The sequence below is a fragment of the Triturus cristatus genome, chromosome 5_2 (genome assembly GCF_964204655.1).
Source record: "Triturus cristatus chromosome 5_2, aTriCri1.1, whole genome shotgun sequence".
Lineage (NCBI taxonomy): Eukaryota > Metazoa > Chordata > Amphibia > Caudata > Salamandridae > Triturus > Triturus cristatus.
Genome location: NC_140588.1, coordinates 265,986,078 through 266,000,142, shown reverse-complemented (window position 1 = coordinate 266,000,142; position 14,065 = coordinate 265,986,078). Strand labels below are relative to the sequence as shown.

At 42.4% G+C, this 14,065-nt stretch overlaps 1 protein-coding gene across 1 annotated transcript in view; it reads left to right on the top strand.

Annotated features, from left to right (window-relative positions):
- The window catches only part of SERPINB5 (serpin family B member 5), a 138,272-nt gene extending 128,049 nt beyond the window's left edge, over nt 1-10,223 (top strand). The window contains exons 6-7 of the mRNA XM_085607026.1: nt 2,027-2,194; nt 9,593-10,223. Of these exons, the coding sequence (XP_085463152.1) occupies nt 2,027-2,194; nt 9,593-9,985 (561 nt within the window). The 3' untranslated portion in view covers nt 9,986-10,223. The remainder of the gene's footprint in view (nt 1-2,026; nt 2,195-9,592) is intronic.
- The last annotated feature ends 3,842 nt before the right edge of the window (nt 10,224-14,065 follow it).

The following is a 14,065-nucleotide window of genomic DNA, read 5'->3' as shown; positions in this document are numbered from 1 at the left end:
TCCAGTGTGCTTTAGTGTAAACTATCCCACTGTATCCCTCTTTCCTTAAATCCAGTATGGCAGAACCTTTCGTCCCCAGGTCAAGGCTTCCATTTCCCACCCAGAGGTGTGGCTGTGATAATGGGCAAACCCTCTCATGTGGTCACTCCAAACCAGGTCTGGGGCAGTTTCCTCTCCCACTGGGTGTGGGGCCAAGTTGTCTATGAAGAAAAAAGGTAGTCAGGCCTAGATGTTGTCTATATCTACTAGTGACAGGGTAGGCAGCCTTTGAAGTGCAGTAAGGGGCCATACACAGCACCCAGGACAAGCTGTTCGAAGAAGAAAAAACAACTCCCCACACCCAATCCCTTTGTCGACTGTACGGGAGCAATCCACATCTCATCACAGGGGTGCCACCAGTAGTCATGTGACAATGGGCACTGAAGAAATGAACACTGGATTTTAGGCAGGAAAACGACAACTTACTAAAATGCCCATTGCCAAAATAGTAACATAAACTCTGACATGACCATTGAGTTAGATTATCAATTGCTATTGAAATTAATCCTTGAATCGTTTTTTCTAGCTGTTCCCAAACTAAATTATGCTGTTTAAATTGTTATAGTGTAGCCCATTGTTTTCTTTTGGGACAGTCAGCCTTTCCATATTGAAAAATAGCTTTGGAGTATTTCCACTGCCGGGACATTTAAAACTTTCAATTTATGTGCCATTTTTTATAATAGCATGCCCCCTGCCCTTTGGGCATTTAGGGCCGACCTTAGCGGTGATTTATAAGTATTAAAAAGAAAGGATTGAGCTTGGGAAAAAGTTTGTTTTGTCAGGTCGAAATGACAATCTAAAACAGCACACCCCAGCTGTAGTGGCATGTTTTACAATGCTATGTTAGTACGTGGTACAATGAGTGCTGCAGTAGGAGAATTTCATTTATAGACCCTGGGTACATGTGGTACTATTTACTAGGGCCTTACAAGTAAGTGAACTGTGTCAACTAGGGGTATGCCTATTCTAACATGTTTAGAGAGGGGAGCACAAGCACTTTACCACTGGTTAGCAGGTGTAAAGTGTGCAGAGTCCTATGGTCAGAACAAAACGGGTTGAGCAAGAGAAGGCAAAAATGTGGGAGGAATACCACTCAAATAGACGTTCTCTACATCTACTGTGATTTTGTTTCTAAGGCCTCTGTTTTCACCTTCAATCAATCAGACACACCTGCAACAAACCAGTGGGTGAGATTTGGGGGCCATCAGGCCCATGCTAAATAGGAAATCAAGACGCTCTGACAGCTCCCAAATGAGCTATACAAGATATTTGTACAAGCATGGTCACCAAACTTGCAACATTTTAAAAATATCATTCTCAGGGCCATATTATCAAGAATGGCGATAACATTATCGCCACTTTAGCGGCAGGAAACTGCCACTAAAGCGGCGATAAGGGGCTTGATAATATGCCCTTGTGAATTCCCATAGAAGCCGAGGTTTGATGTCCTTCACACCAGAACCTGGGCTTCTATTGGAATTCACAAGGACATATTATTAAGCCCCTTATCGCCGCTTTAGCGTCAGTTTCCTGCCGCCAAAGCGGCAATAATGTTATCGCCATTCTTGATAATATGGCCCTTAGGGTATTTAAATTAATTTCTGCCTCATTAGGACTGGGAATGTGGTAATATGCCTTAACCAGCAAGGACTAGAACAGTTGGACATCATATCAATCGGCCTAGCTCAGGTTGTAAAGCATTGATGATAATTGTTGGTAACAAGCTGGCACAGTGGTCTCTTCTGGATTACAAGAGGAGCAATCTGGGTTGATTCCGGGTGAGGGGTTGCTGTTTAATAATTCGGCTGAGTAGATGTCCATTGGTGCATTGTGGAGTTTTATTTTGCTGGCCAGAATTACAAGCTCATGCTTTTCCAGGTTAAGAAATAGGTGAAAGCAACAGTAGCAGTAATGGGGGAAAGGAAACTTAAGAAAATTGATCCAGTGAGTTGGAATTAAGAATCCTGCACATTTCTTTTTTTTCCAGACTGAATGCAAGCCTGTTCAAATGATGCAGCTCGAATCTCGCTGTTTCATGGGCTACATAAAGGAACTGAAGACACTGGTATTGGACCTCCCATGCGAGAACAAAGCCCTCAGCATGATAATCCTGCTGCCGCAAGACATTGAAGATGATTCCACTGGTTTGGAGCAGGTAAGTGTCAATAGTTTCCCTGAATTTAAGATTAAAAATACAATAAATCACACAAAACTCTACCAAAACAAAGTCAACAACTAAACAAGGATTCCACTAAGCAAGAGACCACTGTAGAATACTGGATTAGCTGAGGGAAGGTGAAAAAAGTAAAAACCCTTGCAACATGGACCTTCAAGTGTGCCAAGGATTCCTCTTCCGATCCTTGGTACGCCTGCTAGTCTTCGGGTCGAAATATGGCGTGCCCCACCATTAAGCAACATAACTAATAAAATAAAAAGATGCTTAACCTCTTCTGTGCCCATGACGAGATAGTCTCGTCATGGAGCACGGTTGCGCTGTGCCCATGACGAGACTATCTCGTCATGAACCCCACCCACTAATGCAACGCCCGGCACAGGAGGGGGAAAGGGCGTGGCACTGAAGGGGTTAAGAAAGTACCCCACAAATGAGAAAATGCAGATTATGTTCATAGAGAGTAATATTCATAGGTTTTGAGTCCGAAAAGTAACTGGAGCAAAGCAACAATACTAAACACATTTATGATGCGCGTCCATTTATGGGAATGGTTTCATCTCTCACTTACTTCTGTGGACGATACTCCCACTCTACCACCAGGTATCTGCAATCTGTTACTGTAGTGGTGCTGTTCAGTTGTTTCTGGCACCGTTTTCCCTGGCTGACACTACTGCATTTAATCCCCAGAGTAACTGCAATAATTTCATTTTCATGTTCCATCATTGCACTTCAAGCCCCATTTCCATTTAAACTCGAAAACAAAATGAGGAATTTCAACAAACCTCCTGGAGACTGTTGGACAAACCAAGGATGACAGGAACGGGAAACAGCGTTTACAACACTCTTTCCACAACGCATGGCCTGTAACGGCCGCGTTGTTACCACGCATCCCATTACATCGCATGTCGTAACAATGACTTGCTGTAGGGGGCGTGCAACACCAGGGAATGTGTTGGATTTTAAATCCAACACGTTCCCTGCTGTTGCACAAACTGGAGTAGGAATAGTAATTAATACTATTCCTCAAGTCCAGCGCGCCCCCTAAGTCGTTGTTACGATTTGCGATGTAATGGCACGTGTGGTAACAATGCAGTCGTGGTAACGACCGCTTTGTAAAGCCATGCGTGGTGAATGTATGCTTAGTAACATCATACATTCACTGGAACCTGCCTCAAATTAAGGTATCTGAATTTTGCATCGGGGTTGCGTCAATTTGTTGGCACAGCCGAGATGCCAAATCCCTTTGTGGTTTACAGACACGCAAATGCTGTTTTTCATGCCATTGCTCGACTTTGTTAAGAAAGAGTAGCACAAGGCAGGGCATAGTGCTGCCATGCGTTAACTTGTGCCAGGGTGGTGTTCCATGGGTGGTGCGTGGGTGTTTCCATGTACCCACCCTTGGATTTTGATGAAAACTCATATTTACAAAGCCTTGTAAACATGTGTTTATGTCAAAATGATGCACCTACCTGAAGCTTGTGTATTAAGGGGAAATATCTTTATTTCTCCTTGCTATTTCCTCTTTGCATCTGTGCTGCACTTTGCAAAGAAGAAAAGCCCCAAATGATAGTTTTATGCAGTAAGGTATCCCTTCCTGCACAAAAACTATAACGGCCACAACACAGGCACCCTTGCGCCATGGCGCAAGGGTATCTGCGTTGGAACTGCGCAACTGAGAGTGCATCAGGACAAGGAGAGAGCTGAACTGCACCATATCTCTGCAAATATGGCAGAGTACTGCTTCCTCCCTTTTATGCAATAAAGCTTAGCAGCTACTCTTGCTGCACTGCGTTGCGGGAAACCTTAGTAGATATGAGCCTGCTTCTTCTCTAGGTCGCATCTGCTGTGTAGGCCAGAATTGAAGCACAACTCCGCTTTCTCTTTTCACTATCGAAAACAGTGTCCTATTAAATTAATGTGAGCTTTTATAATGTCATCTGAACATAAATCAAATCCACTAATTGCTGGGCAACTGCGCAGAACTAAACAGACAAGTTTAATTGACAGCACGAAACCTGAGAGCAAGTCCCATGGGTAGTACGTCAAAATATCGACATGCAAATATAGTGAATACCTACTATCACTATATCATAAATGTAAACATATATAGACTGGTATAGATTTACTAAATAGGCTCCACGTCTACTTACCTTACGATATGGTCTCAGTTTCATAGTGGAGTCGATATATGTGCAGGTCGATATTAGGACTTCATTATCTTAGACATGGCGATGTTCTGCTCTCTTCCTTTCACACAACGCCTGCAGTAACTTTTGTTGCTAGCTGCATTGTGTGAGAGCTCAGGAAATTTGTTCCCAAGTGTCACATCTGTCTCTGATCCGGGAACGGGTACTTAAGGCAGAGCCGATGAGAGCTCTATCTTTACTGGGTGCTCCACTCTGGGGCCCAAGTTGTCTAGGTTTTCGTAAGTTGGGGCAAGAGGAAGCCAATAAAACATGTAGATCGAATGGATTTCAGACAATGGGAGATGTTAATGGTAATGACTTTGCCACACTGGAGGCTAGGACATAGATTAGGGTGCAGATAGGACCCTTTGTTGCATGCTAGACTATCCAGGGCTTCCTAAGTTACTTGGAAGGAGTTCATTCATTGGCCACAGGACTTCACTACTTTGATATAGCTTGAGTTATTGACACAGAATGGGCTACTGATATCTGCAGTTGTTCTCTGTAGAGACCATCAATCTATGGTACTAAACATTAAGGCTAAATAGGCAGGATGCTGTGGGACACCTGACAAATAGCAAATGGCTTTGCCTACACTATAGAGACTACAGGTAATGCCCTATCTTGGTTCACACCGTTCAGGTTTTTGCAAAGAAAGTACTTTACTCCTGTAGTTATGCATAGGACTTATCTGACCCACACTGATTGCTGCCCGAGGGACAAAGCTAGTAAATTTGACTTATTACCAGCAACGGTTCGTGCAGGTAAGCGTGGTGGACCGATGAAGGGTTGGGGGGGGGGGGGGTTGTTGACAGACGGAATATGAATTTTTTTATTTATTTAATTTGCTCTATTCTATTGTCTGACAACTTCCCTCTCCTCGCCCCACCGCGCTTACCTGCACGTACCGCCGTTGCTTATTACACATGAACTGGAGCTGTTCAACTGTTATGAAGGACTGGTAACTAGTGTCAGAATGAGTGAAAGATGTTGTGCGTAATTTAATAGGTTTCTCCTTGAAACAATGCCTACTGGGGCCATATTAGCAAGGGCAGGCGGCACTTTTTGCCGCTTAAGCGGCGATATTTTTATCGCCCTATCAGCAAACTGTCGCTATCACCTGTTAGCGACAGCCTTAGGGCGTAAGCAACCGTTTTGGGTGTCGCTTTGCATGTCAACGATATTTATCGCTAATGACATGCAAAGGAGGTGTTCCCAACTTGGAAGCGACTAAAAGCAGTCGCAAACACACCTTCCGCCTATTACCAAGGCCCGCGAAGCAATAAAAAAACGCACGCTAACCGCGTTTATCGCTTAGATTTTACACCTGGTAGAAACCTGACTTACCCATTATAGTCACTGGGAGGTGGATTCTACGGCTGAATCCTCACCTGCCTATTAGCGACCTTTTCCTTAGCGATGGGAATTCATCGCTGGAATTTCCACTTTATTGCTGGAGAATTCCAGCCATCGCTGGTTTATTATCGCCTTGGAGATAAACATTGATAATAACGCGTTATCTCCGCGATGTAAACCAGCGATAGACGGCGATAAAAAAATACAGCCCTAAGCGCGCTTTGCGATAATTATCGCAAGTCCTTGCTAATATGGCCCTGGGTTTGCACCAAATACTCCTAAATGTATATACATTATAGTCTTGTGGACGTCTGTCTACTCGTTATCAAGAGGCACTCTGCAATACACTGGCTACATACTTCGGGTGTTGTGATGTGAGAGAGTGGTCACTGGACCCACATCACCAGAGTGCAGAGTGCTAAAAGTTGATGAGGGCCTGCAAGATTGGGGTCTGATAGTCACGGTGCTGCTTCATTCTTTGGAGGGCTAGAGTTCTTCATAATTTGTACATTAAAGTACGTTTTTTAACCTTATTTCTACACATATAGGTTGCCTGAGAATTATCAACAGTTTACAGTATCCTTCTCATCCCTCTATCCTCCTGAACCCATAATAATTATACATTTTAATAACGTCTCTCAGTGCAGTAAAAAAGACCACATCATGACAAAGTTTTGAATTTTAGGGTGTCTTATTTTCACATATCAGCAGTTCCGTAAGTACATTGATGCCTGTCTGGGTGCATTTGACAGGGCATTACTTGCTCATTGAAAAGAAAATATTTTTCTTCTTTTAATAACTGTCTGCATTTTATTTAAATAGATCATAGCTTATACTGCTTTAAGAGATAGGTTTGTGTCTCCAGATGACAGCTAAATAACCAAAGCTTTGTCTAATGGAAGCTGAGATGTTACATTTATGAACGATTCACATACATTTATATAGGTAAAAAGGAGTAGGATCTAAGAGCCTCAGAACATGGTGATAAAATAATCTCAAAGTTGTGTGTCATTGATTGTTATTTGGGCCCCACTGAAACTAAAGGCAACAAACCAGACTCCTAGGACTTTATTAAGAGTTTAAGATACTCCAACATAATCTGAAGCCCCATTCGAATTTTATAAATGCATTATAACTTATGGTACTTGTAAATCGCCGACGAGATATCTGCCATGATTTTTGACAGGATATACTTCCTACCAAATTCTAAATATGGCTATAAGGTCCATATTTATGTAAAAGTAAGGCAACACAGCACAGCAAGTTACCTCGCTGCGCTGCATTACTGGGAAAGGGCAGGAATGCACCCTATGTATTACAATACGCCTCATTCCTGTCCTTTCTCCAGGGCTGGCACATAATGGGCCACATAGCGCCAATGCATGAACCCTTGCACCATCATGCAAGGGTGTCTGCGTTGCATGCAGGATTGTTTTTTGTGTAGGAAGGAGCACCATCCTGCACAAAAGCAATCCCCCTAGGCATAGTCCTCTATGTATGTGTTCTGTAGAATGCAGCACAGTTAAAAAGAGGAAGTAAGGAGGACAAATTAAGTTTTTTCTCCACGTTGCGTCTCACCCGAGAAGGCGTACCATTTTGGCGCATTCCCAGGTCTATGAGCAATGGCAAAACTTGGAACGCGTCAAAATTCATGGGAACTGCATGGGAAAACCCACTCAACGGCAATGGAACACCTTCCCGGGGCAGAGTAGTGCAGCGCATTGATTTGCGCTGTGTTATGGTACTTCTGATTGATCAAGCAACTAAAGGTCCCTCAAAGTGGCCTTGCTTAGCTTGATAAATTGCATTTGGGGGTGGTGTTGCACATGTACCACATTGCGTGGTGCAAAAGCGACACTACCCACTTCATTAATATCACCCAGAGTTTCTTTTGCTGTGTTTTCGGCACTCTTGGTATGCACTATGCGTATCCCTGGGGCAGCTCCACCATGAGATGTTAGGTCCATTAAATAGATAAAAGCTGAATATTATAAGATGTATTAGACATTTGTGTAGGACTTATGCAACAGCAACATGCTTGCAAAAATTATGGCAATCAGTGATTGAGGTAGGATACGGAGGTGGGTGCTCCAGAGGAGTGGGCCTGTTGTTAAAAGTAACTGCCTCTAAACCCTATGGGGTTTATTTACAAGTCTCTTGCTCCAATATTGCGTCACATTTCCCATGTTAAAAATGACACAAAAGTGGCACAAGGGGCTTGTAAATCTGCCCCTATATATTGACGACTATGTCTAATAAGAATTGGCTATGGGTGGATCAGTGTGTTACAGGTGGACAACTAGTGACCGCCTGTTCTATAGTGAAAACTAGACACTTATGCCCTCATTTTCATCTCAGCTGAGAAATATAATGGGAAGAGGTGAGTCAGTAAAGACTTTCCGGTATTCCTTCCTCCATGTTTGGTTATTGGGCAGCTAACTGTGAGCAGTGCAGGGAATGAGGGGATCCAGCCGGATCCCTGGATCCTGCAGCTATTATTGATCCAAAACCAGGATCTGTGCTGGTCCCAGTGAAATATGCTCAATTGTTCTCAGTATAATTTGCCGACACTGGAACGCATCCAGCAGCGGCCACACGTCTGCTTTTCATTTGGAGCAGCAACCTGCTGGCGGAGAGGGGCTTTCTTTGTTTGACTCCCGACTGGACTAAAGCCTAATTTTAGAGGCCATCGGCCTTCTTTTCATTTGGATATGGTCCTACCTAAGAGCTATCTGGAACCTAACACCCAGATGCTAATGAAATGGAGACAACAAAGGCTACCAACTTGTTATCACTTCACAAGTACTTAAGAGAAACATTGGAGGCAGATTAGTGACTTTGTTGAACCCCTGCATGTAAGAGGTATGCTTGTAAGAATGCCAGATGTATCAGTTTAGCTGAGAAGTTACACAAATAATTTAAATAGCACTTACTAATAAATGTTGTTATTTAATTCTTTAATAGCCCTTGTCATCCCAATGCAGGGTGTTAGAGTGCTTTATATCACAAGCACCCAATATACATTGATGATAAATCACACATGTGAAAACAATAGTACAGGGGGCCTCATTTACAATATTTTGATGCACGGCAGTGCAGCAAGCCTTCCTGCTGTGCTGCTGTGCATCAAAAGAAAAGGGCACAAATGCGTCGTTTCAAAAAGATACAGAGCAATCCTGTCCTTTTCCTCTGTGTTGGCGCACAATGGGCTGTCATGTGCCAACGCAGGCACCCTTGCGCCATGGTGCAAGGGTATCTGCTTTGTAGGGTTTTTGTGCAGGAAGGGACACGTTCCTGCACAAAAACAATCACAAGACGTGTTCTCCTCTTTCTATGTGTGCTGCATTCTGAAGCACACATAGAAAAAAGAAAAACAAAGAGAAATAAAGTATTGCTCCTCGTCGCGCATCCTTTACACCTTCCCTCGGGAGGTGTAAGAATCTGACGCATTCCCAAGTTTACAAAACCTTGTAAATCTACGAATGCATCAAGTTCCATAGATGTTACGTAATGCGTCAAAGTGGGCCATACTTACAAGGTCATGAAAAACAATGCAGGGTGGTACACTGCACCACTGGTGCCTCAAAAAAAGTGACGTACCAGTGGTGCAATGTAAATAAGCCTCAGGAAGTGTAACATAAAACCTTGAGGTCTACTAGGTGTAGGAGTTACATATTATCCTAAATGATAGGCTTTATATGTTAAGATTGCATGGTCGGGAAAAGCACAAAAGTCATAATTTAAAAAGTAAAGCAGTGCTTGGGGTTATCTGTAGTAATAAGACTTTATCTCAACCCAAAAATCCCTTAACATTTTTCTTCTTATCATTTTCCACCAGCTTGAAAAGGAGCTCACCTACGAGAAATTTGTTCACTGGACTAATCCGAGCACGATGGCCAACACCAAAGTGAAAGTGTCTCTTCCCAAATTTAAATTGGCTAAGAGGTATGACCTGAAGCCACTACTGACCTCCATGGGGCTAGGTGATATCTTCAACGAAGAGGTGGCTGATTTTTCTGGCATGACCGAGACCAAAGGGGCAGCTTTGTCTCAAGCCATCCACGAAGCTACTCTGGTAATCAGCGAAGAGGGTCTTGAGGAGGCAGACATGGCAAGAGAGAGAGTTCTCATGCACAAAGATGAATTCAATGGTGATCACCCCTTCTTGATGGCAGTGAGGCACAACAAATCCCGCAATATCTTAATGATGGGAAAATTCTGCTCGCCGTAACTTTGTCACATAATTTCGTACAAATTAATTGTAATAATGAAAGATATGGGACCTCATGCCATTGCTTTTAAAATATTTTCTTTTTCTGAAAGTTTGATGTTATGAACTATCCTGTGTGAATACTCATGTCCTGACAGTGAATATGATTTGAGGTACATGCAGGTAATATTATTTGAAATAAAAAGACAGCATGCACTGTTATTGAGCAGTAAATAAATGAGCTCACCTTTTTACCGTGGATGTGCTGTATCTTGCCATTTTTAAATTGTTTCCTTAAAGTATATTAGAACATTGGAATGTTGGGAGCTCCATTGTAGACAATGGAGCGCTCCCTGCTTCTATGGGCCGGTAAAGGCCCGCAGGGCAACTTTCCAATGTTTTACAAAAGCCTCTCGAACCTCGAGGGGATTTAAATCCCCTCGAGCTTCGAGAAGCCTTTGTTTAAATTGTTAGAACAGTCTGCCCTCTAGTGGCAGAATGTTCTAATAGTCTTATAGCCCTTCGTAGCAGGGCTATACCACTATTAAAGTCCCGCTGCCTTGTTAAAGTCCCTCACCTTCGGCTCGGGCCTTTAACGCTGCAGCGGGCCTTTAATAGCCGGTATAGCCCGCTACGGTGGGCTATAAGACTATATTATTATGTGGGACTTGTGATGTCTCAGCACATGGTTTGAGCTCTATGCCCTGACGTATATATCTCTGTTAACTAAATTGACTTAGTATGTCATCAGAGTGAAAACTCAAATGAGAAGCCCTGGTGTAATAATTTTCCTACGCATACTAACACTATTCGCTTACTATAGCCTTATAGCCCGCCATGGCGTGCTATAACGGCTATTAAAGGCCCGCTGCAGCGTTAAAGGCCCGAGCCGAAGGCGAGGGACTTTAACAAAACAGAGGGAATTTAAAAGCCGGTATAGCCCTGCTACGAAGGGCTATAAGGCTATTAGAACATTCTGCCTCCAGAGGGCAGAATGTTCTAACAAAACAAAGCCTTCAGGGAGCGCGAGGGGATTGAAATCCCCTCAGGCTCCCTAAAGCCATTGTTCACAGCCAGAGCTGTGAACAAAGAAACATTGGAATGTTGGAGCTCTGGGCGTATACCAGCCATTATAAGCCTGGAGCACTCTATTGTTTTCAATGGAGCTTCCAACATTCCAATGTTATAATATAGCCTTATAGCCCGCCGTAGCGGGCTATACCGACTATTAAAGGCCCGCTGCAGCGTTAAAGGCCCGAGCCGAAGGCGAGGGACTTTAACAAAAGCAGCGGGACTTTAATAGCGGTATAGCCCTGCTACGAAGGGCTATAAGGCTATTAGAACATTCTGCCACTAGAGGGCAGAATGTTCTAACAAATTAAACAAAGGCTTCTCGAAGCTCGAGGAGATTTAAATCCGCTCGAGCTTCGAGAGGCTTTTGTAAAACATTGGAATGTTGCTCTGCGGGCCTTTACCGGCCCGTGGAAGCACGGAGCACTCCATTGTCTACAATGGAGTGCTCCACATTCCAATGTTGTAATATAGGTTCGTTTTTCTACAGCCATCCATGCGTAGACATTCTGGTGAAATCTTTAGCCTTAGGAGTGGTCTGACAATGTGCACTAATCATGTGTTTCCTATTATTGGAGCAGCAGTGGCTATTTAGGGGGTCAGATTTGTTTTCAACTGCAACCCATGCATTGCAAATATCACAATCCTCTGGAAACATGAAGATAGGAACTATGGATGTGCTTGTTTGGGCTGTGATTAAAAAACACTCAACGGAATAAATATAAAAAGGCATATCCAATCCACATGAAAGTTTATTCACAACATGTTTAATATTATGCTAATTCAATTTCACAATATTTGAAGTGACTTAACAAATCCATATATTAAGAATGTGTTAAAATTCCCTTACTTGACATAGCCCCACGTTGTATTGGACTTAATAGGCACATGGGAGCCAAAAAAAGGTATCCAGCCGTGCATAGGGAGGGCTAAATCCATGGCACGGTTGTAGACTCTGAGGAGACAATATCAATATAGCTTCATTTTCATATTCAGTACAAGCACATTTACCTTATGATCCTAGACTGAAAATGCAACATGGATCCAGCCCACATTAAACACGAAAAATATTTTTCGTTATATTTTCTGAAATGCACCAACTGTTCAAAATCTAAGAATCCCCAGACTGTTCCAAATAATCAAACCTATTATCTTAAATGTCCTTCCTACAGTTGCAACGCAAAGCCCCTGCTAGCAACTTTCTTCTCAGAGTAAATGACATAGAATAAAGCTATGAAAACTCATTGCTTCTTGAGTGTTTTGAATCTCCACCTGCATCAAAGTTAGTATCTTAAACACACATTTCTGCCACGCATGTTGAGACCTTATTGCATCATTCAACAACAACATCCTACAGCCCAGAATTTTTCACAGTTTTCTTGATTTCAGAACAATTTATTATGTCAGATCTCAGAGGTGGCCGATAAACAGTTCTACATCATTTGCATACCTACAGAATGATATACGTTGCGTCCCTTAGGTTCTCACAAATGTGCTGGTTGGAAACAAACATGAAAGGATTAAAATCGAGCCGCATACACACCCATTTGATAAAGCTATGGGTGTCACTATTGACATACCAATTCTCACATGGAACATCGGGCCTGATGTGTAGTGTCCTGCTTGACACCTTCTAGTGTCCCAGCATGGACTAGTTTTCCAGCCACTCCCTTGAGGGCTGGCCATGCACCCACCTCACACCCATCCAACACAGGCATCTCCAGTCAGCTGACCCTGCCAATAAAAGAGCCCAGTTACATGTACAGTAACCATGTGTCTGTATCTTCCTAGATCTAGTATGTGGGCCCAGGACCCACAACATAAATGTAGAATCTATTATGTGTTTGCTAAAAGTAGGTTTTTACTATGTACTAATAAAAAACTTTTCCCAATCTCTAATACTTAATTGAGATTGGTTAGTGATTTACAATTTTTGAAGGAACCAGTTATAGGTGATTCTTCCACATTGGGAATTGTTATATGATGTATCAATTTCTTGTGACTGTAATTGTGTCCAAAAACACTGGAAAAATTATCGACTCTCGAGTTAATCTGGTAAAGTATTTGCAAAAAGGAAGGGGACTCCAAGGGACGCCCTTTGTGAATGAATTAAAAAAAAGTTTGTTGGGGAGTGGGCAGTAGTTCAGGGGACCAGTTCAAGCTCTCGAGCAAACTATTTAAGTAAAGTAACATTTCTTTTCCTTTAAGAAAAACGTGATGCATTTAAAAAATATATATATTTATTTTATTTAGGTTCTATCATAGAGATGGTGGTCTCCTGGCCACAATCCCTGTGATAGCATCTAATCAAAATAAGCCTCTATGTGTGACCTTACTCATTCATATTTATGAGGTAACACGGATTGCAACCCATTAATAATGGGAATTTTGTGAACCGACCTATCAGTAAATATGTCAGTTCACAAAAATTCTAACTGGTCGCAACAATACTGATCACAATATGCGCCCGGTATTTTGTGACCAGTGTTTTGTACATCAAGCTCGTACTCAAAATAATCTGGTAGTCAAGTTTCTGGAAAGCCAGGAACACTTCCCATAGCTCAAAATAATATATCACCTTCTTAATAAGCTTCCTCTGATGTCTTCTGTTATTGACATCAGTTCTACATCTTTCTCTCACATATCACCTGGATTCCTGATTAAAACCCATTGGGCGCAGGGAAGTAGCAGCAAGGCTGAAAGAGATGTATTGTATTCAACAAAGGTTTCAACCAGGATTCCATTAGCATCCTTTAAACATACACCTGCTCTAAAGATAAATTACACAGGTTGGCCAGCCATGGTCACATCAAATAGAGTTGCACCAACATCAAACAAGGAGTCTGATGTCTTAGCTCTCCCCAACTCTAGGAGAATAAAATTCCTGAATATTCCTAAAGTGCTTTCTTCTTTGCTTTCATTAATTATTTGGAAATAAAACCTGATCAGAGAGAGGCCAAAACATCATAGTATTTTGTGTTACTATTTATGCTGATTTGTCCATCAAACATGTCCCTGAGATGATATTCA